The following is a 24,451-nucleotide window of genomic DNA, read 5'->3' on the forward strand; positions in this document are numbered from 1 at the left end:
TTTGGTGAAGATTAGGGACCATTCACCACCACTTTGCTAAAGAAAGGACACACGACTTGCATTACTGAGCATTGGCATTGTTTGATATGAACATACATCAAACAAGCTATATTCAGATGTGTATTGGAGAAGCAAGTCAGTGGTTTATCATCTTACGGGCTCATAAATTCAATGTTTCTTTTATGGTTTGACTCACCTTTTTAGTCTCCTCTCTCAAACTTTGTCAGGGTGACAGAAGATGATGGTTAAAAAAGGGGGGAAAATGAGATAACGATGGTTGGGACTCAGCTGCCACAGTCAGCTCCTCTGCCAATGGACTGTAGCATCAACAAACCCACCAGCTGTAACTCCAAGATGAGCTTGCTATTTAGGGCACTTTCAAAACCACAGTCTGGCCTGTTCTCTTTGCTACGAATCACAGGATGCACTCCTTATTTCCCTGCATTTACACGTTTGATTTGTTAATATTTACACAATCTCCCCATATTTGCTGTTATCAGTTATTTAATTCTGAGGCAGTTGTTTTTCATACTGTGGGAGAATGAATGGAAGTGAATTCACAGACACCAAACTATTTTAAATCTGTATTTTAAAATCCTAATCAATATATCAGCAACTAGCATCTTACATTTAACTGTTGACTTTTGCAGTTGTAGACCAACAGACTGTATTAAGGAGCTGAGATTCCAGTATCTTCCTCATGCTTTATACATACTACTATTTTCTAATTTTAAGAATCATACTTTATTTAATGGTTTAATCAAGGTGCCAGTGCTCCAGCTCTATTCTGAGCAGAACAGCTAAACTGGATCTGTACTTGGTGTCATAGTTTGTTCCAGTTTGTATGGAAAGGTGGGGTCAGGCTGGATTTGATATGACAGAGTTTACTTATATAATAAGAAATAGTGAGACTGCTTGTGTGATGTTCTGGATATTATCTGATATCCTGCCAGATATATACAACAATTGAAGAAAATGGAGACATAAACAAAAACAGAGTATCTACATATGGACCAGAACACCTGGACCTTGAAGGAGAACACTTATATTTTTGAACCTGCAGTATTGAGCAATACCTGGCCACTACAAATGACTGTTGCAATGTAACTCAACTGGGCATTTGTCCACTTGTTTTTGCCACAGGTTCACAGGTTCAGATTATTATAGTTATTAATGAGAGAGATCCCTTTTGTTGAACCAGAAACATAGCTCTGTATTGCTAACAGATTCTGTTGACATAAACAGGAATTTTACCTTGCAGAACACAGGAACTGCTGGAATACATACATCTGCCTCGAGCTGTTCATTTGCTTGTGTCATTGTGTGACTTTCAGTGGTGGGAGAAGTATTTAGATCCTTTATTTAAGTAAAAGCATGACAAAATACTTTTTGTCATTCTTTTGAAGTATAACAAAGAGGTAAGTTGCTTACAGTTGCCTGATAGATCTATTGTATTTTTAGCAATGTCACTACAATCTGAGATCTCAGCTGTTGCTTTGGTGAGTGCCTCCTAACCCAGCTTGTAGAGTGATAAAGTCTAGGGAGACTGACTTTAAAGCTTACAGGTTTGTTAGGAAATGTGCAAAGAAACTTCCTTTCAACAAGGTCATCAGTCTAGTTCAAACGCAGATGAAATTCCAGTGTTCCTTTTTGCTTAAACTAACAAGACAAAGAAACAAATCTAGGGGTTGTAATACCTGCTCAAAACAGCCAGGTGTAAAACCACCCTAAGAATCATCAGAGAACTACACCAGTACCATTTTGTGGCCTAAATAAGGTCATGTTATCATTAATTCAGTAAGGCCACTGCCCACAGTGGGCTTTGTGATGCAGAGAGCTCCAGTAAAGAAAAAGCAAGGACTTTGGGTAACAACAAGTACACATTCCTGTGCAATGCAGAGCTGCAATTCTACCCTGTGCAAAAACAGAGGATTATTTTGGGCTGTTTGGTGCCCTAGATCAAACTTTGACAACCATTTGTCAGTTAAGGGGATGTACCTGTGCATATGGCAGACAAAGCTTCAAGAGTTTTACGCTGTTTTTATTTAGAAGAGTCACAATGTTTACATGAAACATAAGGAGCTTGGTCCTTTATCCCTGGATTTATCCTTGTATCCCTGGCTACACAAGATAAATAATCAATAGCCATGAGTTTAAAACGGTATTAGTAAGAGTCTGCAGTGTATTGCAAGCATTGAAATGAAATGCACATTTTAGACATCAGTTAGTAGATTGGGTGTCTGAAATTATAGGGTACAATGAATGTCCTCCTCTCTGGTAACCCTGTAGCTGGTGGTACCCTGGGTACCTATATCCCTAGAAATACAGTCTGAATGCCTGATAATGCTTGTAGACTACACAGACAGATAAGATTGACTGGTGTGAGAATGGTCAATAAAGAGCTGAGGATGGTTTTTGTGATGAAGTGATTGTGAAGGATTTTTCTTGCTTTAATATTTTTTCATACTCACTCCAGTAGTTCAGGTCATAAAGACCTCCACAATGGTCTACTGTTAAGCACAAACGATGACTGATAGTGGACATCTGGAGACACCTCTCCTCTCTGTTGCTGGGGTAACCAAGGTCTTATAGATGAAGGTGCAGACAGAGACATAAACTTAGACAATACTCTCCAAAATCCAGTTTCAGTCAAGGATGAGCTGAGTAGAGGAAAGGACAATTTATATGTGATAGTTATTAGGTAAGAGCATGTGACGGTGGTAAGATTTGAGTGACCAGTCTGCTTAAGTCACGACGTCACGACTGATGGAAAATACTATTTCCGGGTCCAACTTCGCAGAGGCTCCCCTGTTTTCAGGATGACACAGTGTTGTGTCCCATGTTGTCTGAACATATCTGGGGCCAAAAAAAAAATCCTTGTGATGAGGAACGGATGAGGAAATGGCTGCAGGTGATAGGTTACAATTTTTAAATGAATAAAGAAAAACAGGGTTTGGCATCAGTGGGTGCTATTGTTAGCTAGCTAATTTAACTAATGTTAGCACCTGTCTATTTTAACCTAGCTGGGCGAAGATAGCTAGCTAAGTCCAGCTTTATTCATCTTAGCTGGGCAGCACAGAAAAGGACAGACAACCAAAACACGAAGATGTGTGCTCGTAGTAAGAAACTCCCTTATATCTTATCTCTTAGCTTATATTGCTTTTAACCAGTGGGTAACCAACCGGTGCTAACCGGTGCTAACGTTAGCTAGGTTAGCTGGCCAACATCAGCACCTGTTGGTGTCAAACTTTGTTTTTCTTCATTAAAAATTGTAACTTATGAAATGCAGCCATTTCCTCTTCTCTTTCTCGTCACAGGACAGCAGTAAAATGACAACTGAATAGGTTTTTGGACTCAGATCTGTTCAAACAATACAGGACAAAACAGTATTTTTGATTGTGATGTCAGACTTAATCAAATAGGGTCTTCACATCTATACATTTAGAACATATGTGGTAAGCAAGGTCATATACGCCCTGTTAAACCCAACATCTTCAGAGCTTTAGTGTAGCTCTACTCTAGCACACTTACCACTGTATTGTTCATCATTTTCTCCACCGGTGTACACCTTATAAAAATACTCCTGCATTAGACATCTGAACTCCCAGTGATCGTCTTATCTCCAGCTCACAAGATTTTCCTTCACAGTGATGACTGTTCATGAGTTATGAATATCCTGCTTTGTTAAACTACTGTATCACACAGCACCCTTCCTTAAAACTCCACTGCACTGCCATCCAATTAACACAGGCTGCTGGCTGCAACCTGGGAGTCACTTTAGCTTTCCTGCTTGATAAAGACACACACACACACACACATTAAAGTCACATGCATTGACTGTGGAGACAGATGTTTCTCACTGTGAAGGACTGATGCAATCAATACTCAGTCTTCAGGAATGTTTTCTGTTTGCTGCTTAGGGGAATTATAATTTAAAAGAAAGAGTAGGCTATTAAGAGATTGTAAACTGCTTTTCTCTGCAGTAGACTTTTATGTGAGAATCCAAATGGAATAATTATTGATATAAGTATGGATTTTTTTCTTAGCAAGAACAAACTGGATTGAGTTATATACATAAACAGCCCCTATACAACTCATATACAGCACAAATATACATCACATGGCTAGTCATCACTATGAGGACACATCAACTAACTAACTCAGTCGAAATGAGACAAAGTCATTCTGCTGAAATCCTTTAAAAAATCATATACAGAGCTGCAGGCTTTTTCTATAAAAAGTGATTTGCCTGTACATCCATGGTAACAGAGCAAACAGGAAATGCTGTAGCTAATGCAGCATACCTTGTCATGGTGTTGATTCATCAAAAATGTAGGGAAAAAAAAGATTAAAATAACATTCACTTTTTCCTGTTTACGTCACCAAAATGCTAAATGACTATATGAAAACAAATTAAAGAAATACAGTAAAATACATTGCACATTGTTGTTTGTATTTGCTTTTTACATATGCATTTACTGTATCATAATGAAAAATATATGTTAAATTAATTATTTAGCCCTTTGTCTTCATTAACTGAGTGAATTTGAAGTTGTTTATTGTGACATGAGTTTTTTCATGCCATTTTAAAAAACAGTAAAATCATAACGCTGCAAAAAGTGGCGTATTGGATCTTACTATTGTCCAGTAGAGGGCAGTATACACTGGCCAAAACAAAGCACAATATCATTACCTATCATGTGGAGATCTAAGAGCCTTTTCTGTTTTTGAGATGGAGATGCACTGCTCATGCCAAAATGAAAAACAATCATCTGTCTAATCACAGCTTTGGGGTCGGGGTCTTGGCTAGGGCATATCAGCAGTTACGCAAGCTACTGGCAGCCACGACAGTCAGCCTTTCTAACAGTTTCCTTGGAGACCAGCCAGCTGGAGGGATGCTGCAATTGACTGCCCCTTTATTGACATTTGTGACTGCAGTTTTCACTGATGGATTGTGCTGCAGAAGGCAAACAGACAGATACTTACAGGGATCTTCTTGGTTGAAGTGTTGACAGCTATGCTAACTGGTTTTAGCTGGCTAGCAATAGCTTACGTGAAATAGCTGGATTAATGGAGGACGATAAGCTAATTATGTGCTCAAGGTAGATAGCTAGAATTACTTGACACTATAGGATGGATGAATGTGGCAGTTCATAACATTACTACCACCACTAGCACTGATGAGCGCAGAAAGTCTAGAAGGCTAACTCTTAGCTGGCTATATACAGAGCTATAGCTTCACAAAATCTTTCTAGGATCAACCACCCTCTGTAGACCCTTATAAGGTATCTTATAAAGAGTTAGTTGTCTGGCTACTTCTCAAGCAAACATTCAAATAGATGCATTTTCCATTTACAAATAATCAAGGATGTGCATTCAGATGAAACTCTGCAATATAATATTTATATTGTTATAAAGTAAAAACTTTTACATTAAAACATGATCATTTTTATTATTCTAAAGTGAAACATTTCAGGTTATCGTGATGATGAAATGAGGAAACAGTGCAGGGGAGAATGGATAAATTGAGGAAAACATCTCATTTACACGATTTGATTAAGTTCTACTTCGTGCTTGGGTTGAGACATGGTGAGATTTTGCTGGCAGTGAGCGAGGTAGATGACACTGTGATAAGTATGCGTATACTGAACAAGATTTTAAAATGCATGGAGCTGTACAGAATGAAGAATAAGTCCTACCCTTGGGAGGTAGCATAATTTCTCATTGATCAGCTGGAGGGGAACATTACTAAGGTTAGAATGTCCTAAAATTGGCCTAAAAAAAGGAAACGAAAGACTGGAAGCCCATATGGTTGAAGAACGTGCACTGGTGGAAACCTCCCTGATGACCTTTCTGTTTTCTAACTCTTTCTCCATTTCCAGGCAGAGCGAGAACGTCAATATGAGCTCCCCCAGGCCCACTGTCCCCAGAACGCCCATCCGCCCTTGATCGAACAGGTTTTCTCACCACATCCCTTCACCCCCTCCATCAAGGCCCATGTGAAAGGCAGTCACCTGTACACCGACCTGAGGCTTACCAGCCTGTCAGACGGGAAGCGCAGCCAGCCATCCTGGACCATCGAGGAGTATAAACGCAACTCAGGAGAGAAGGGAAAACAGCTCACAGCGTTGGACCTGCAGGTACTGGATTTGTTACCTTCTCTTGTCTTAATAGGGCTTTTTCTTAGAGGTTGCTGTAAGTCTTCAAGAGAACCCTGACCCATCAGAGATACAGAGTACTCACATGCCTACCAAATTATTGAAAGTTTCCAGTTGTAGATGCTTCCAGTAGAGTGTTGGGGGACAAATAACAAAGTTTATGTCCAGTACCAGATTTCTAGAAAATGAAGTCAGCAGTAAGTGGGTATGAAAGCTTTGTCTCCGACAAAGTGATGAAACATTGTTAAGGCCAAACAAGCATGCCCCTCTTCCTTTGACTCATTGTACTTCTAGACATTTTTAGTGACAACAATGCACACTTTTGAGCATTTGAGATGGACTGTAAGACTGAATTTAAAAGCAGGAGATTACATACACAGTATACACAAGATGTAATAAATCATTTCTGAATACAACGTTTTGTAAAAGAGGTTAATGTAGTACAACTTGGAAAAGAACAAGCTAGATATGAGGCACAACTGTGCCTTTAAATTAGTGATCAGGATTAGTCATCTGTCTCTAATGCTGCTGGGGCAAGTCCAAGTCAAGCCTTAATCAGAGAGGGTTTTCTGATTGGCTGTGACAATCTAGTCATTTTCTGACTGACTGAGTTGGTATAATTGTCCATATTTTATATACCATTGTATCACCTCACCCCACACACCAATGTAAACCTGTGCCCAATAATAGATTGTCATGTGTGACCTGCAGGGGTGCAGGGGTTCTCCCCTTACATGTGTGTTTGTGTGAGATCCAGTTAAGCTTTGACACAGGCACAGAGGCATGTTATTGATTGTCACTGTATAGTCTTCACTGTCACAAGAGACTCAAAAATCAATTCCACTCCCTGACAAGCCTCTGACTCTACTTGAGATGTGTGTAAGCCCCATGACTGCTTCTTCAAATGTCCTCACAGGCTCCCTTAATGGCTTCGAGAGAGCTTTCACTTACTGTATCTACTGGCAAAACACTTTACGTGATATTTTTTTTTCTCTGTTTCTGCTTAAATATATATATTTTGTTGGCCTGGCTGTCTGTATCAAATTTTGAGGCGCTAAGTAAAATTCATCCCCGTTTTGAAATCAAATTCATTCAAAATGTCAACACTTAAAAGCTACTTACAGTATAGCATTGCCGTGTCTGGCTAGCACCTCAGCAGCCAGGCACCAGTGCAAATGCTTTTTTCCACACCCTTCTCACAGAGCTATTAGTCCATAAGGAAGACAGTGTTCTGCACCAACACAGTAACCCCAAAAGCAAGATGATTAAATCAATCTCATCAATATACTATTGGACGTATTCTTGTGGTTGCACAGCCAGCATAAGCAGCTCTCCTACTCTGCTGGCATTTTCCTGACCTTGAAATTTGCTGTGTGCTTGGTGCACAGATGGGAAGAGACACAGTAACAGGTAAGAGCTTCATTCAGATGAGACAGTGCAACACGAGTTGTTGGTGTCTCGGTGGAAATTTTCTTTGCCTTTGCAAAACCAGGCAGAACAGATCTGTTTTAAAGGAGGAACAGGTTTAAGTCTGTATTAATCTCTTGTCTACAGCTGCTTTGTAGTGAACAAAAAAACTCTTTTCCAATTCATTAAATGGCTAATGAGCAAACTATTATTTTATTATTAGTTTCTGTCACTGCACTAATTAGCTGTTAAAAAAAACAAACAAACCACACAACCTGCCACTGGCTGCAGATTTTTGGTGCTGTGTGTTCACATAATGCAGCTATGCAGTATCCAGACAACAACATGATCTCCTGGAGAAGCTGATTCTTCACTGGTCACACTTTACTGTGATTGGCAAAGTTTTTAGACTAATAAGCCCATTAATATTATTAATCAACACACCCTCTAAGCTTTCCCCAAATGATCACATTGTATTAACTAGTTATGTAAACACTGATCAGCCACAACATTAAACCACTGACAGGTGAAGTGAATAACATTGATGATCTAATTACAATACAATGTTCTGATGGGAAACTTTGGGTCCTTCATTCATCTGGATGTTACTTTGACACGAACCACCCACCTGAACATTGTTGTAGACCAAACACACACACCCACGTCAACAGGGGCCTCCCCCAGCAGAAGGACAAACCCACCACACCACAAAAACTGCTCAGAAATGTCTCAAGGAACAAGACAAAGAACCCAAGGTGTTGACCTGGCCTCCAAACTCCCCAGATCCCAATCGGATGCAGCATCTGTGGGATGATCCAGAACAAGCTAGATCCATGGAGGGCCCACTCCACAACCCACAGGACCCAAAGGATCCGCTGCCAATGACCCGGTACCAGACACCACAGGACACCCTCCTGCCCATGCCTTGATGGGTCTGTTGCTGTTTTGGCAGCACAAGGGGGACCTACACAATACAGGTCCTATAGATGCTGAGTCAGATTGGGATCTGGGGAGTTTGGAGGCCAGGTCAACACCTTGGGCTCTTTGTCATAGCCAGATGAATGAAGGACCCAAGGTTTTCCAGGAGAACGTTGTATTGCTGTGTTGGAAAATTTCTTGCTGACATCACTACAGCAATAAACATGAGGTCAGGTTGAAAACTAACCTCCAGGTAAACCCAACTTATTTGGAAGAGAAAATAAAGGTGAATGCTAAAATTACTCCCCAGACTGTCTACTGTAAACGTCACAGTTTACAGACCAACTTCCTGCTTTGACTTTGACTCACTTTATTCACTGTAGTTGTGTGCACACAGTTTTCATGTTGAATGAGGGATTATTGTTGACATTTCAGGTGTGTTCAGTTTTATTTAAATGCTTTCCATAAATGCCACAAACAGCTCTCTCCAGGGGTTGTTGACAGGCACTGCAAGGACTTAATAACTGATGCAGACAATAAAAAACAGTTTAATGAAAAAAGAAAATGATCCTGAATTGAATGCTTCTTTTATAAAAAAAAAAAATTCCTAAAATGCATCATACATACAGTGACTAATGAAGGTACTGTATCTAACATTGCTCAGTGATCTGTGGGAGGAACCACTGCCATATGGCAAATCCATCCAGACACTTACACAGACACACATAATACAGTAATCGAAGCCAACTTATAATCAGGTTAGAGAGGGTGAGAGACAGTAGTAGAGACAGGAAGGAGAGAGAGAGAGAGAAGCAGGGTAGTTGGCTGAAAAGTCAAATTGCAGGAAACTAAAAATAGCACAAAAAACTACAGAAGTTCTAGGAGCACAATGTATCACCACAACACCAAGTTCAAACAGTGAAACAATTCATAACTCACTGTGACTGTAATGATAAGCCACTGGGTTCTCTGTTCAGGATACTAATTACATGGAAGGAGTGTTGAGTATTGTGTAATGACTTCCTGCAAAATCTACAGGGGATAAACATCAGACTGACGAATTAAACATTCCAGTTCATACTGATTAACAGGAATATAGACATTTACGTGATCAGGAACAGTTTCACTGATTCATAGCTTTTATTTCATACGTGCCATATTAAAAAACAGAAGACTGAGTCAGATATGCTGCTGGTCGATTACTGGAGGTATGCTTATTTTGCTCACACAAAGATGCATCTGTGCCAGCGAAATACACATTCAGCTCCACAGGAAGCAACATGGATATCAAATTTTCTGGTGATCAGTTTGGAGGGACAATAATTAACCTTGGCTTTGGAGCTTGAGACAGCTGCCTCTCGTTCCTGCAGTTTGGTGGCTGTTGTGAAACAATCACCAGTTTTTGTGTGTTTTATTGAATAAGAGAAATGTGATGTAGGACGAAAAAACACAGTCTACATTTTCATTAGAAAAAGCAATAAGATAGAGCAAATAATGTTGAACATAAATAGACATAAAAGGAGGATACACTGTTAATAAACCCTCTCTCCCTCCCTAATGCTCAATGCATAGTATGTTACAATAAAGGTTGCGATGGAAAGTAAAAAAAAAAAAGGTGAAAGGTGAAAAGTAAAAGACAGTCATTTGCACAAGGAATGTCCACTGGGTTTTTTTTATTAGGTAAGAAATGCCATAAAAATAGATGCAAAAATTAAATCCTGTTTATTTTTACCATTAAATTTTGACAAATACAGTTTTAAATAAATACTTTTTTTTTTTTTTTGTAGAAGCAATTATTCCAGTGGCTCACTGGTGCAGCCCTGACAAGCAGAGGGACAGCCTCCATTAAACACCTTTACGTTACTGTAATGTTCATTTAACAGCCTGTGTATCTGACACACTGAAATAATGCAGCTGTAGTCTACTTAATCTCACACATCTTTTTAGCTCTTTCATCTAAATACTGAAAGTCATGGTCATTGGTTATTATAGTTAATTGTTGATAGTGACTTGACGCTGTCATGACCTGCCCCCTTAGTGCCTCTGGCTTCTTTGTTTTGTTGGAAATTATTATTTTTCTCTTGTGTTTCTGGCTTTTTGGTTTTATTTTTGTTCTCCTTTCCCCTTGTGTCTGTGTCGTCCCTGTACTTCCTGTTTTATTTTGAAGTTACTTTTACTGGTTTGTCTTTACTTCCTGTCTTTGTCTCTTTCCCTCCTTTTTTCAGCTCTCACCTGTGTCTCATCTGTAATCGTCCTGAGTTTACATATAGTCCTGTCTCTCCTCTATTTAGTTGTCAGAGTGTTGTGTTCTTTGTGTTGTGCTGTGTGAGATGTTCCCTGTGACATGTTTCTAGTGTGCTTCTGGACCCTTCATGTTCCCTCCTATGGACTTTGTGGATTTTGTGTTTTGTGGACCTGTGCCTTTCTTACCTGTCAGTAAGTTTTCTTTTTTCCCTTTTTGGCTCTGAATAAATCATTGAACTGTTGGAGCTTTGTCAGCATCTGCATCTGGGTCCTCACTCCTGAGTCCCTGGCCCTTTAAACATGACTGATGTGGTCCACTAGAAGGAAAACATCTCACTCTGTTGGATTTGTTTGAACCAAAGAAACCCTCAGTGATGTTGCAGAGTGGAGACTCTCAAGTTATCCTCAAATACAAATTATTCTTTACTGAAAGTAGTGTGCAGCGAGCACACAAACCAACAACGCCCAAGTATAATTGAAAATGAATGTTATTTGCATTTTTGCCTTATTTTAGTGGATACAGACATGTTTAAATATGTCCAGGTCGACCTCGAAATCAGTCCATAGGATCAGCTCAGGACATTTCCAACACTATTATTAAGAAATTAACTCCTGTATTTTAAAACATTTTAACTGTGCAACATATTGTATATTCTGTCATCTAAAAAGAAAACTGAAAAATTAAAACTTACTTCCAGACAGAATTTATCAGGGATCTCAGAATCACTCCTTTTACTTTTACTTTTACTTTTACTTAAGGTCTGATTCTGTGCTACTTCAAAGCATTATTTTATAATCCCTGCACTGTCAGATGAAACCAGCATAAAAAGGTTAAACCCCAGACAAGAGGCTGTAGTTGTTACCGAAGGGGTTTTGCTTCACTGTAGGGATGGTATTAGCCAGGTGATGAGACAAACCCAGACCAGAGAATCTTATTCCTCGTGCTCTCAGCATCCTTTAAAAGCTGCTTAGTGAACTCCAAGTGGGCTGTCGTATGGCTTTTATTCAAAGTGGCTTCCATCTTCCCACCCTACCATAAAAGCCTGATCGATGGAGTGTTGCTGAGACGGTTATCTTTCCACTGGGTTCTTGGTCACCTCCCTGACCAAAGCCCTTCTTGCCCGGTTATTCAGTTTAGCCAGATGGTCAGCTCTGGGAGGAGTGGTTCCAGATTTCCCATGTTTTACAATTATTGAGGCCACTGTGGTTCTCTGTCCTGATCAATGCCCAGCCACTTTATCACACAGATCTACAGATAATCTTTTTGATTTATATATAAAGTGTAAAAACAAATGAAGATTGAATATTTTCTCAGACCACTGCTGGTTGTATTTACCAGTTTATGATCTATTATATTACTGTAGAATATGTTTCTGATTTCTTTCCACCTATAGCTCGCTCTCTCTTTTACAGTATACTCAGTACAAATACCAGTTAAAATATCAATATGCTGTGAATTGGGAACTTTACAATGAAGAATGTCTCTCCTGCACTGTATTCAGAGAAGCCATTACAGAGCAGATTGGAAAAACGAAATCAATCTCTGCTGCAGAGCCAAGGTTTTTGTGTTTATAGACTCTTGAAGTAACTATGTTTCTCCCAGTCTCTGTGCTAAGAACAAAATGGTAACTACACTTTATTGACTTGGAGATGGTATAACTGACTGACTATATCCTCCTGGTGACCTGGGGGGTTTAAGATGCTGATGTTATAATGTCTTAATTCCTTATGGGAACCTTTGTTGATTTGCTGCATGTTGTCCCTCATCTCTCACCTTCATTTCCTTTCAGTTCTATACTGTCCCCATCTAATTAAAGCAAAAATGCCCTCCACCCTACAGCACAACAAAAAAGAGGTCTCTGGTGGCAGTGTGGGCAGACACAAGTTTTTAGTTAAGATGCAGAATGCAGAGTGCAGTGCAGTATACCATGTAGAGTGCACAGAGAGCATAGCTGGTATTGAAGAGTGTACATGAAGACAGGTTGAGTCCAGTATCGTCTGTTATCCCTGCTTGTTCTGGGGGTCAATCATGGCAGGTCACACTGAACTCCTTTCATCCCTCTGCTGGCTTCTCTCACAGTCAGAGCTCACCATCTGCTCTTTGTTTGCCATTTAAAAATGGACAGTTCATTTACTTTCCTTTAAAAACATCTGTCATTATTGGTTTGTTTTCATTGCAGCCCCTGCATGATGTTATTGAGATTCCTGTAGAATTAATGATAATCGATAATACTAATAATACTGATAATAGTATCTTTGCAAATCTGGACCTATTTTTCATGCTACATATTACATTTATTTTAATATTTCACATGGTAAATTCAGCTTCCACTGCACATGAATAGGAGCTCATACAGTGCTGCTGTTTCACTATTTTGGTAGCATTAAAAATGGTGAGTGCATTAGAGTGGTGAGTGTTTGTTGGACTTGAAATTCCTGTGGAAGTGAGCATTATCATGAGTTTATTAAAGAATGAAAAGCAGTGAACATGGAGGCGCTGAATTTTATAGAGCCTGGGAGGGAACATGGAGAAAAAGAAATCTGAGGGTTGAGAAAAAAGTTCTATGAACCTCTCCCACAGGTGTGTGCGTTCCATCATTTCATGACGCCTAACTGACCAAAGCAATTGGTAACTGACCTGAAAGTAAATTGACCAAAACTTTCTTTTACATAATCTTGCAAAAGTTTCTCGAGATCTTGCAAAAGTACGTCTTTTTTTTTCCCTCCATGTTCCCTCCTGGGTTCTGTAGAATTTGCATCACCAGAAAGTTAAAAAGGGGGGCTTCCTCATAAAATAAGATAAATGTGTAATAGAATAATTGGAAATAATGGCTTGTCTCTAATATAATCCTGTTTCAAATACGGACCAAGTTCAGTCTGTATTTGTATTTGCCTTTGTTTTAACCCTGGTTTCTCTGGTCAAAACACATGTAAGGTTCTTTGATTCCTTATTTTAACTATATGTCTTCACAGCCAACTGTCAGAAGATATTAAATGTGCAACTTCATCTTCATCTCAGACCTGTGCATCCTCTTACATACCTCCTCTTATCTGATCAGACCCAGGAATCCCTAAACCCCAACAACCTTGAGTACTGGATGGAGGACATCTACACACCGGGCTATGACTCACTGCTGAAGAGGAAGGAGGCAGAGTTCAGGAGGGCTAAGGTGTGTAAGATCGGAGCACTGATCGCAGCCGCTACCTGCACCGTGATCCTGGTCATCGTTGTTCCAATCTGTACCATGAAATCATGAGAGGATGGAGACGCCCTGCCCTAATGAACGATGCACTTTTACCCATGTCCTTTTCTGTTTGTGGACTAGGTAAGTGTTCATCCACAATACAAACAAGTTTGGGCTTAACTATGTCAGTTCGATGTTTTTCTGGTGGTCTTACTTGCCAATATAAAAATGGTTAGGACAGCTATTGTACAATAGAAATGAATTCAGCAAGTGCATAATATATACTGTATATCTACTGATTTAACAGTTGTAGTCTATTGTATTGTCAAAAACTGTGCGGGACAGTTGGAAATTCATTGATTTACTTGTACGTCTTAAACAACTGCAGCAGTTGATCACTGAATTAAACTGAATTTGTTGATGTAGCCAATGTATGATATTTTTATTTTTCGTATAATTACTGTACAGTGTATTCTGATCAAAGTTATTTTTGATGAATTATCTGGTTGAATGTGAGAATTTATCTTTATCAATAACAGCAAGAATTTTAAGTAACACAATTTGTGCAACACACGTTTTCTAAATAGAAATATATTGAAGTACTTTAGTTGAAATAGAGATACAGTATACTTCTACATAGAATGCAGACACAGTATGAATACACAGCCAAACTGAATGTATTGATGACGTTAGCCTACTCACTTGGAAAGGAACAAAACTGAGAAGTAACTTGAATGTTGCTGCCCTTTCCTTCCTTCTTTTTCTGAATTATAACCAGCCAACAGCACATACCTGCTCCTCTTCCCAAAACAGTGAGTTTTTAATTTTCTTTCTAAGTGTTTTCTCAGTGAATACCTGAAGTTCTGCATTGCTGTAGACTAAAGAAGCTCACCCTGGAGGGATTGTATGGGCACAGCACTGTTGATTGGGCCAGCTCCCCACGCTGTGTGAACTATAAACAGAAAAACATCCCTCTCTGAGCGGGTTCATCCATCCATTCATTGCTGCAGTCTCCGTGAATGCCTTAAAATATGAACACTTCAGTAGCCTAGCTAGCCCACTCATTACCCTGTCCATTTCATTGCCTGGCAACCTTTAGTTTAGCCTCAATAGAAAAAACAGCAATTAGAGAAACTATACACTGATCAGCCACAACATTAAACCACTGATCTGGGGAGTTTGGAGGCTAGGTCAACACCTTGGACTCTTTGTCATGTTCCTCTAGACATTTCTGAACACCTGTCAGTGTTTTTAATGTCATGGGTGATCAGTGTATATAACCCACTGCATTTTAGATTAAAGAATAAATGTGGTCTGTGTTTTTCTTACTGTCAACAAATCTCAACATTAGGTTGTTTTAGTCCATGTCTCAATACTTTTTGAAGTTCCTGTCCCTTTGCACATCCCCAAGCCCATTGTTGTTTTAGTAAATGTTACTTGAACAGAACTAAATAGCACACTTGTTGGGAACTATTTTCAGTGGTGGATTAATACACATTTGATACTCTAGTGAGTATTTCTGGCAGCATGTGGGACTGAATCATAGGAACAGAGAAGAACAGAATACGTATGAATACGTATCAGTGGGATCAGTTTATTGTTGATTTGGATTTGCATGTTGGATTTGTTGACAATAAGAGAGATACAGTCATCAACCTCATCCTTTAACTTCCATGTGACTGAAAACCAATCATTTATCTTCCATATAGCCCAGTTAACAATATTTTGGCCTCCTCACACTGCTCATTTGGTACATCTCTATAATGTAGTGCAACTCAACACAACAGCCCTGCATTAACCTCAACCTTTATGAATGTTCATGAGAGAGGACTTTACTCAACTCTGCAGTCATTTTGTTGTCAGTGTTGCTGTTGTATTGGACTCTATTTCTAATGTTCTGTTCCTCTCATGTATGTAAATGGAACAAAATATTTAATACACATTTCCGTATAATCCTTTCTTGATCTTTATAACAATAAAAACAGAAAACAAGTATGTACACATCCACACAGGCATAAAATGGTGAATCCATGTCCAACCAGATAAGTCTGGTTCCAGATCAATGACTCTGATTTATTTAGTGAATCAAGTAGATCTGATGTTGTGACTGGTTGGAGAAACAATTGACCTATCAGAGCTTTGTAGGTGGGGAAGAATGAAAAATGGTGCCATAAAAATTAGATAGACAGCTGTACACAGGTTTTTTAAATCGACAGAGATAAATAAACAATACAAAACAATAGGGTCCTTGCAACTTCATAATAAACATACACAATTCTTTAAAATAATACCTGCTGTCTCCCTTTGCAAACACATTATGAGTATTAATTGTTTGTAAAGTTTTTGTGTTTTTATATATTCTTTTATATATATATATATATATATATATATTATAATCAATCAGATCACATAAGGAGGGCTTTGGTCCAATATTGATGATCTGATTCTGCAATAATTTTTTTGGCTCTCTTTTGTAATAAGAAAACTGTGTTTTTATGTATTTTTCTGTCTTTATACACAGTTGGTTAAGGAGCAATATTGTGTGGTAATGTAACTGATTTTAATTTATATTTAATTTTTGTTATATTTATTATATTTATTTCTTATTTGCTCTTTGATTTCTGTATATTATGTCTTATTTTATCATCTGTATTAACTAAACAAATGCATGATTGAATAATGCACCACCTACATTATATCAGTGCAGTATTGAGGTTCTGCAGTAGATGTTACAACCCCAAATAGCAGCCATACTGCTCGCATGTAAATGCATTTTAGTTAAAAAAAAAAAAAAAAAAAAAAAAAAAGCAAAAATCAAAGACGTGCCAAACCGAAACATAGATTCCATATATTACTTTAATTAAATGTCACCAAAATGTTTGGATTATAAGTAATTAAAAGCGGTGTTGTTTTGGAGAAAACTGCAAAAGAAACCACTGCTCTTTTTTACTTTGGAGCCACAGAGTTCACAAGCTTTGTTGTGTGGGATGAAGTGGACATATCAATATCCACACATTGTCCATGGTTAATTTTTTATTACTTCAACAGTTCTATAGGGGGGATTGATCATCAAACCAACACCTAGAATGTATCAATTTAAAGCTAAATGAGTGACCGTACATGCTACTGATTTTGAGAATTATATCCATATTGGTCAGTACTGCCTCTCATAACCATAACCATACTATAGTTATATGTGTAGATATTGTAAAAAATTTAGACAAAAACCAGTATGTTTTTTTTAGAATACTCCAATGTTTTTTTCTGGTGATAAGATTGATTTTCTTCTCTATTGCTTCAGGTCTTAAAGGAACAGTGTGTAGGCTTTAGTGACAGTGGTGAGAAGTCAGATTGCAACCAACTGACTACCCATCCACTCACCCCTCCCTTTCCAAGTGTGTAGCCACCAGGTGACAAAATGGTGTCAACTACCACTTTGACTGGTTGTTTATATAGCAATATTTAGACATTGTATTTAGTTGTTAGTCTGTAAAACTATAGGTAATAGCCGACGTTGCATCAATGTAGAAACGCAAAAGGCCAAATATAGAACCATTGCTTGGTTCGGTTTGTCTGCTCTGGGCTACTGTAGAAACACTCCATGGAAGAGGACTCACGCCCTATATAGATATAAATGGCTCATTCTAAATGAATAAAAACACAAAGATTATTAGTTTTAGACAATTATATTTCATTTCTGCCAATAGATTCCCTGTAAATGTTACACAGTGGCCCTTTAAGAGTTTAATTTAAGAGGTAGTTATCAGATGAAAAGTAGCCTTGCCTGATAACTGATTCACTGGTGCACTGCTTCTGCCTTTCAATATGGCACCTGTTGCTCCATGGCGACGTCACTGCAAGACCTCAATAGTGCAGTAAACCCCAGTACAGCCAAAAAGCAGTTTATGGTGGTTGATGGGAAAGTGCTGGGAAATGAGATGGATATGCTCCCAACTGATCCCTCCAACTGTCTGCCTGAGGCCCCAATTTACTTTTTAGTCAATAACTAAAAAGTTATTGTTCAGGATATCAATTTGCCTTCTTAATCACTCAAAATCACTTATTTTAAATTGTAAATCTAAACCATATACATCTACTGTCTATAATGAAGAGGGAATCTGAACCCAGCTGTAAGCAGAGAGCCACTGTTTCTGTTTCTCTTACTGTTAACCATCCACTGCATTGGATCTGCCTTCAGCACAGAAGATTTGAGCTGCAGCACACTGGAGGAGTCTGTAAATAGCTTCAGGTTTGAGGCACATTGTGGGAGCAGGTGTTAACTGGAAGAATAATATAATAAAAATGTATTGTTCTGTCTGATAATGGTTCTGTGGGGGTTTTTTTTTATGTTGTCATCATGTTTCATCTGGGATACCCGAGAATATTTCATCACTGATGGAAGACATTTATATTTACACTTAATAGTTTTTTTTTTTTTTATTTACTTTGCTAAGGTCCTTCAGTCAAAAAAAAAAAAAATAATAATAACACTGGGAAATAATCCAATTTGTAAAATTATTGGGATTACTCTAACACTATTACACACTCGCATTCTTCTTGGAAATTTTTAAATATCCAGGGATTCCACTTCAATATTGTATTGCACTGAAACTTTGGTTTTTAGGTGATGCATTCTTTAACTTCTTAAAATCTTTAGAGTTAAAACAACTCTCCCCCTTTTTTAAATAGGGGTGTAAATGAATAAATGGGATAGGCTGAAACCTAAATTCTTTTTAGGTTAGAATTATGATAAGTGAAAATAGTGTGACAATATGACAATAATTTGACAGTGATATAATTGAAGTGGATCGGTGCGATCCATTCCAGCCAATCATGACGCTTGTGCTCATGCACAGGAGGTGGGAGGATATAAAGGAGGCAGCGGGAGTAAGGCCAGGGAAATTCAGGTGGATGCTAGCGCTACAGAGCACAGACAGGGGACTGGCACACAAACAGCCTACGAAGAAATGGACAGAGGAATATATATAAACGTATAAAGAAAGGCTATGATCAGGTCAGGGGGACGACCTGTGTTAACACCGGTGCTGCCTTCCAGCGGTGGAACCTCCGGGAGCTGAGAGGCCTGAAAACAGACGTGGAGGCTGCTGTTTCTGCTCAACAGGTGGGTAACATTAGTTTGCTGTGTTTCACAGAGCCACTAGATCAGTGTTTTGTCCGGTTTTCTCGTGTGTAATGTTTGTTAGACTAGGAGGAGAGTTGTGAGTATTGCTGTCTGCAGCTACTGCGCTAGCTCTGAGAAACCGTTGGTTACTCTGCATGTTAGCTTCGTTGCAGCTAATGTAACACACAACGTAAGTGTTCCGTTGTTCTCCGCCCTGTATTGTGATGTGTGTCCTTACGATAGTTGCAAAAGCTTTTTGGGACACGAAGAACTGAAAACAAAATGTTGCCAGCACAGGCGGATAGACGTATAATTTGAAATGTTATGCCAGATGAAGTTAGCTTCTTTGTTAGCTAAGCTACAAATCTACAGGTCTCTCGGTCACTGCAGCTCTGTTAAAACCACTGATTCTTGCTAGTTTTTACTTCGTCATGTTGCGGGTGCTGTGTTTGTGTGAATGTGTGCATTTGATGATATTTTATAATACGTTTGTTTTGCTTCAGCTGTGAATAAGTGGACCCATTTGATTCCACTATTGTCCTTCTCCTGTCAGTTGTTAGTGTCGGTTTCCCTGGCGATGCGCGAGCATTGAAGGGAGGTGTGTGTTTGTTTTGCTGCGGAGTTGGAATCTCACCAGTTCCCTATGTAGATATCAATCTAAGTGAATGGAAACACAATGATTATTAGTTTTAGGTGATTATACACAAATAAAGATGTACTCAGGTATATTATATTCCATTTCTGCCAGTAAATCCCGGTAAATGTTCCACAATGGCCCATGAAAAGATGATTCGTCATTATTGTCTTCAAACTTGTTTCCGCTGCCCCTCAGTGGCCACAAAAATCGTGTCAGAGACGTACATAATTGTTCTTGTGTGATGGCTACAGGTATTTATTAAACTCTAATGAAAAAATACTACATACAAATAGCAGGTGACAAAAAGAACATCAGTATTGATGTTTCTGCAAAATTCCTGGGTTACATTTAGTGATAAATGAAAGGTATTATTACTAAGACTCAGACATTAATCTAACCTGTAATCTAACCCAGACTGCTTGCTACACATTTTAATAGGCTATATAATGAATGTGAAACTATAGAGAGGAGTTTAAGAAGCAAAATTCAACTTACATGAATGTACATTTATGATTTTACAGAGCTTGTCTCCTCTGTTGCTGCAGCAACACAAATTGTGCCTTTCTGCACTCTTTAATGTTGACATATTGGAGGCAGAGGAGATCGGGCTGTATATGTATTGTGCTGTGAAAATGTGGTGTGTCAAATGTCAAGTGTGAAGGGTCATTTTGAAGCTAAGCATGATAAAATCTCAAAAGATGGGTCAGATAAAATAGTCAATTCAAGAGGGCAGTGTCAAAATATGGTAGTAGCGTGGTGAAAACACTGTGCTTTCAAAAATCAAAAACCATCTACTCTTTTAGGCTTTCTGAAATACAATTAACTACCATCTTTCAGCTAAACCAGAAAAGCTTTCATCTTCATCAACTTGGGTCGAAGTCATGTCAGCTTCTGTATCTTTAAATAAGCTACATTTCAGGTTAACTTGTCACTTTCTGGGCCAGCTGTGACCACGTTTGGCCAGCTGAATGCTCCTGATAGCCTAAATATTGACTTGTAAAGTGGGACATAGATATCTTACAGAGAGATACTGAGGAGAGCCAAATGTGGGATCTGTCAAAGTACTGCTGTCTGTAGTGTGGTATATTAATAATCAGAGAAATCAAGATGTAAACCAAAGCCACAGAAAGCTGGTGTAAAAGATGAGCGGCTACTGAACTCACATTGCTTGAACATGAGATGGGTTCATTACGGAGCAACAGAGGCTATTTTCAGTGATAGATTGCCCATCAATTATGCATTTCAGTTTGCTTGACAGGACTATTCAGCTGCCAAAAGGAAATTATCAGAAAACCACATCTCCCCTGAAAGTGTAGTTTCAGCTCTTTGCAGTGTTGTTATGTTTGCAGTTGACAGCCAATTCTGCTTTTTCTCCTGACTATCAACCCTGAGGTGCAGTAAACGCAGTCGGTGAAGCTTTTTGGTGCTGTGGCTATGAGCAGCAAGGGAGGCCAGCTAGTCCTGAAATCTGCTGCAGAACAGTTACACTCTCAAGCCTTAAACACAGTCATTTAATATTTCCAGACTTTTACATCTTAACAGTAGCCACCCACATGTGCTGCTAAACATGTAAGCAGCACACAAAGGATTGTAGGATGTTAACTTCCTGCTGCCTCCTTGATGTGGCTCCAAAAATAAACGTGGAAATTAGGAGTTTACAAGAATCCTATTATGTAAAATTTAGCCTTCTTGTGCCTTCTCCAAAGTACCCTTTATGTTAAAATGCCACAGTGACACTTTGGCAGGATTTCTGGCGCAGTGAGCTTATGTGCAGCCCAATGAAAATATTTAAATATCAAATTGAATGTGCTGCTGAATCATCTTCTGGTCCTGCCTCATGCATCAAATCAATGTTGAGACAAGTATTAGGTTGTCTGCCATGGTAGTGTGACCTTTCAAACCAATTGGCAAGACTCTGAAGGGGACATAATAGCTTTCCTAACCATGGAAATGTGTGTGACGGTGGGGTGTGTGTGGGTGGATGTATTCTGTTGTGTTTTAAACAAGAGGTGTTGAGCTGAGAGAGAGGTTGTCTCACGCTGTCAGAATGTGTGAAACCAAGCCCGGCCCCCATCATACCTACAGATCTGCCACAACACACCAGGACAAAAAGATGAACCCAACATTGTTCAGAAAACTATTACTCCCTTTGTTTGTTTGTTTCATTGATTTTCTGTTCTCTTCATAGACAAAGTTTTCTTGATATTAACTATATTTGAACACAATCATGCTCCATTTCATACTGTGTAGAAAATAGCAGCTTCCAAACAAACATGTAATGATCTTTTAATGCTCTATAATATTCTGGGCATTTTAAATCTATTATGACTGTAAAACCCATCTTATGAACCTTCTTTAGCTCAAGAGGTATTTCCAAGTAGGGCTGTGTGAAATGACCAAAATCTCATCCAAAATTCAATGAATTAATAGTTTATATATAATGACCACATGGAACGAATGATTTCTTTTCTACATTTTAAATTATATACTCAAATATGAATGGTACTCATTTGAATGTGATTATTTTTCTCCTTTTATTTAGAACATTTCTGGCCTGAAATATTGCTACATAAAATACCAAATGTAAACATTGTACTTTCAAGTTTAAACTGTAGCAGCAATATAAGGCTCACAACATAAATACACCGAATATAACAAGAAAAACAAAACACACCTGATGGTGTTTGAATTGCAAAGTGCAGTTTTCTGGCCCGTGTCAGACCTTTCGTAAACAAACAGAGGAATCCATTTGTTCAGGAATGAGCTCCTTGATTTGGCTTTCCTGGTCCTTCTCCTCTCCACAGAGCACAATATGAAACGACAGACATTTTTATTTCATCATCTGATATATATATTGTCATATTGCACAGCCCTATTTGCAAGAAGCATAGTAATCTAAGATTGTTTAAAGGGTTATTAGTACTTCTTTATCTAGTAAATACGTGCTAACAAAGGATAAAACTTCCTTAAGCAGCCTAGTTGGGATGGAGTCAGTTTGATGATTTGGATGAAAAAATAGTTGAGGTTAGCTGGTGAAAGTCAGTAGGACAAAAACAGTCAAGGTATATATCAGGTTTTACAGCTGTTTGTAAGGATCGTGTGTTTGGAGATAAATCAGTGTGCGATGAGGGCAGGAGGTGGAGGATTTAGTCTGTAGCAGTTAGAATTCTATTATTAAAGAAGCTCATAAAGTCAATACCACTGAGAGCTATAGGAATACATGGATCAATAAAACTGTGACTCTCTATCAGCCTGGCTGCTGTGCTGATAAGAAACCTGGGTTTGTTTTTTTATTTTCCTGTATTAATGTTGAGTAATAGACAGCTCTGGCTTTACACTGGGCCTTCTTATATGTTTTAAGACCATCTCACCAGACTTGGCAGGAGCAAAACACCAGCTCTCGTCTGCATCAGGCAGCAGAATAACACCTGTCTATCTTGTAAACAGCTCCTTTATATTATCTCAATCAATTTCTTACTTTTCTCTAACATGTCTATCCTAGACCCATGTCTTAGACTGCTTAGTGGAGATCAAAAAAAATCTGTGATTTAGTCAGGCTACCTGCGTGTGCCAGTATCACTGATGTGTCTTAAACAATTATCCACATCATCAGATGTGGACATTCCCTGTACATAAAGAATATGTAGCTGGGTGTAGAGTTTAAATATTATGTGACAGAGAGATATAAATAGCAGTGTTTACCTGAGGAAAATGTCAGGCAAACCCATAGTCCTGGGTTCCCCTGAAATACAAATATAAACCTGAAAACGAAAAAAGTAAAAAAAAAAGTATAATCCCCTTTAAAGGATCATTCCCATTGTATGTTCAGTTGCTGGAAGAAGAGGCACACCACTGTCCAGACAATGAACTTAAGTCGTGCATATAGGTTTGGCTTCACTGACTTATTTAAATCATACTTAAGTGACTGGTTTCCTTTCCAAATTGTCTGTAGGTTTTGTTTTTGCATGTGTTCCCATATAATGTCCAGGTTCTCTGTCCAAATCCCAACGCACCACAGATAATACTGCAAATTAGATTCTAATCTCTTAATGGGAAAAAAACCCACATATAGTGAGTGAAAATAAGTAAATAAACTTTAACAAACAAGAAACTGTTAATGACTATGTGTCCTGTGCAGGAGGATGGGGGTTTGAGTGGCTCACCCACCCACCTCCAAACCAGAGATGGTACCTAAAATGATCAGAGCCACTTCCCTGTCATTATGTTGACAACCTTTGGACCCTTGGCTTAATGAGAAATTCAAACCCTCTGTTTATGAGCCACTAATCATATAATAAGCTAATGCTGAATAATATCCTGGGCAGCACACACTCTCTATCTGAACACAAGTTTATTAAAATATAATTGAATAACCTACTGAAACTGAAACTGTGTGCAGCATCTCAGAGGAAAATCCTCTAAATTATCATTGTGTTTACATAGTGGACTGAGCTGTGTTATTCTTTTTTTTTCTGTGACACTTTTGATAGATGAGGTATATATGGACCTGATATTTGCAGAGTGATACCGCTCAACCCGGTCAACTTTTCTTTCTTAAGGTGCAGGAAGCATCAAAAAGTCCAAGTCCATGACAACCATCAAGCTCTATTCACTGAGCTCCAGGTAAAATTAACTAATGTTACTGTTAGTTACTTAATGTAGCAAGTGTTGGTTTAGTTATGCTAACGTTGACGTTTATCTAAATGTTCGTTACGTTACGATCCCATTTTGGTCACCAGTGGATTAAGCTAATGTTAGCCAGCTAATGTTAGCTATGAAG

The 24,451-nt window shown here is 38.6% G+C and overlaps 1 protein-coding gene across 1 annotated transcript in view; it reads left to right on the forward strand.

Annotated features, from left to right (window-relative positions):
- minar1 (membrane integral NOTCH2 associated receptor 1) overlaps positions 1 to 18,232 on the forward strand; it is a 31,802-nt gene extending 13,570 nt beyond the window's left edge. Inside the window, 2 exon segments of the mRNA XM_018692949.2 lie at positions 5,883 to 6,140; positions 13,787 to 18,232. Coding sequence (XP_018548465.1) covers positions 5,883 to 6,140; positions 13,787 to 13,984 — 456 coding nt within the window. The 3' untranslated portion in view covers positions 13,985 to 18,232.
- The last annotated feature ends 6,219 nt before the right edge of the window (positions 18,233 to 24,451 follow it).

The sequence above is a fragment of the Lates calcarifer genome, linkage group LG2 (genome assembly GCF_001640805.2).
Source record: "Lates calcarifer isolate ASB-BC8 linkage group LG2, TLL_Latcal_v3, whole genome shotgun sequence".
Taxonomy (NCBI): Eukaryota; Metazoa; Chordata; class Actinopteri; family Centropomidae; genus Lates; species Lates calcarifer.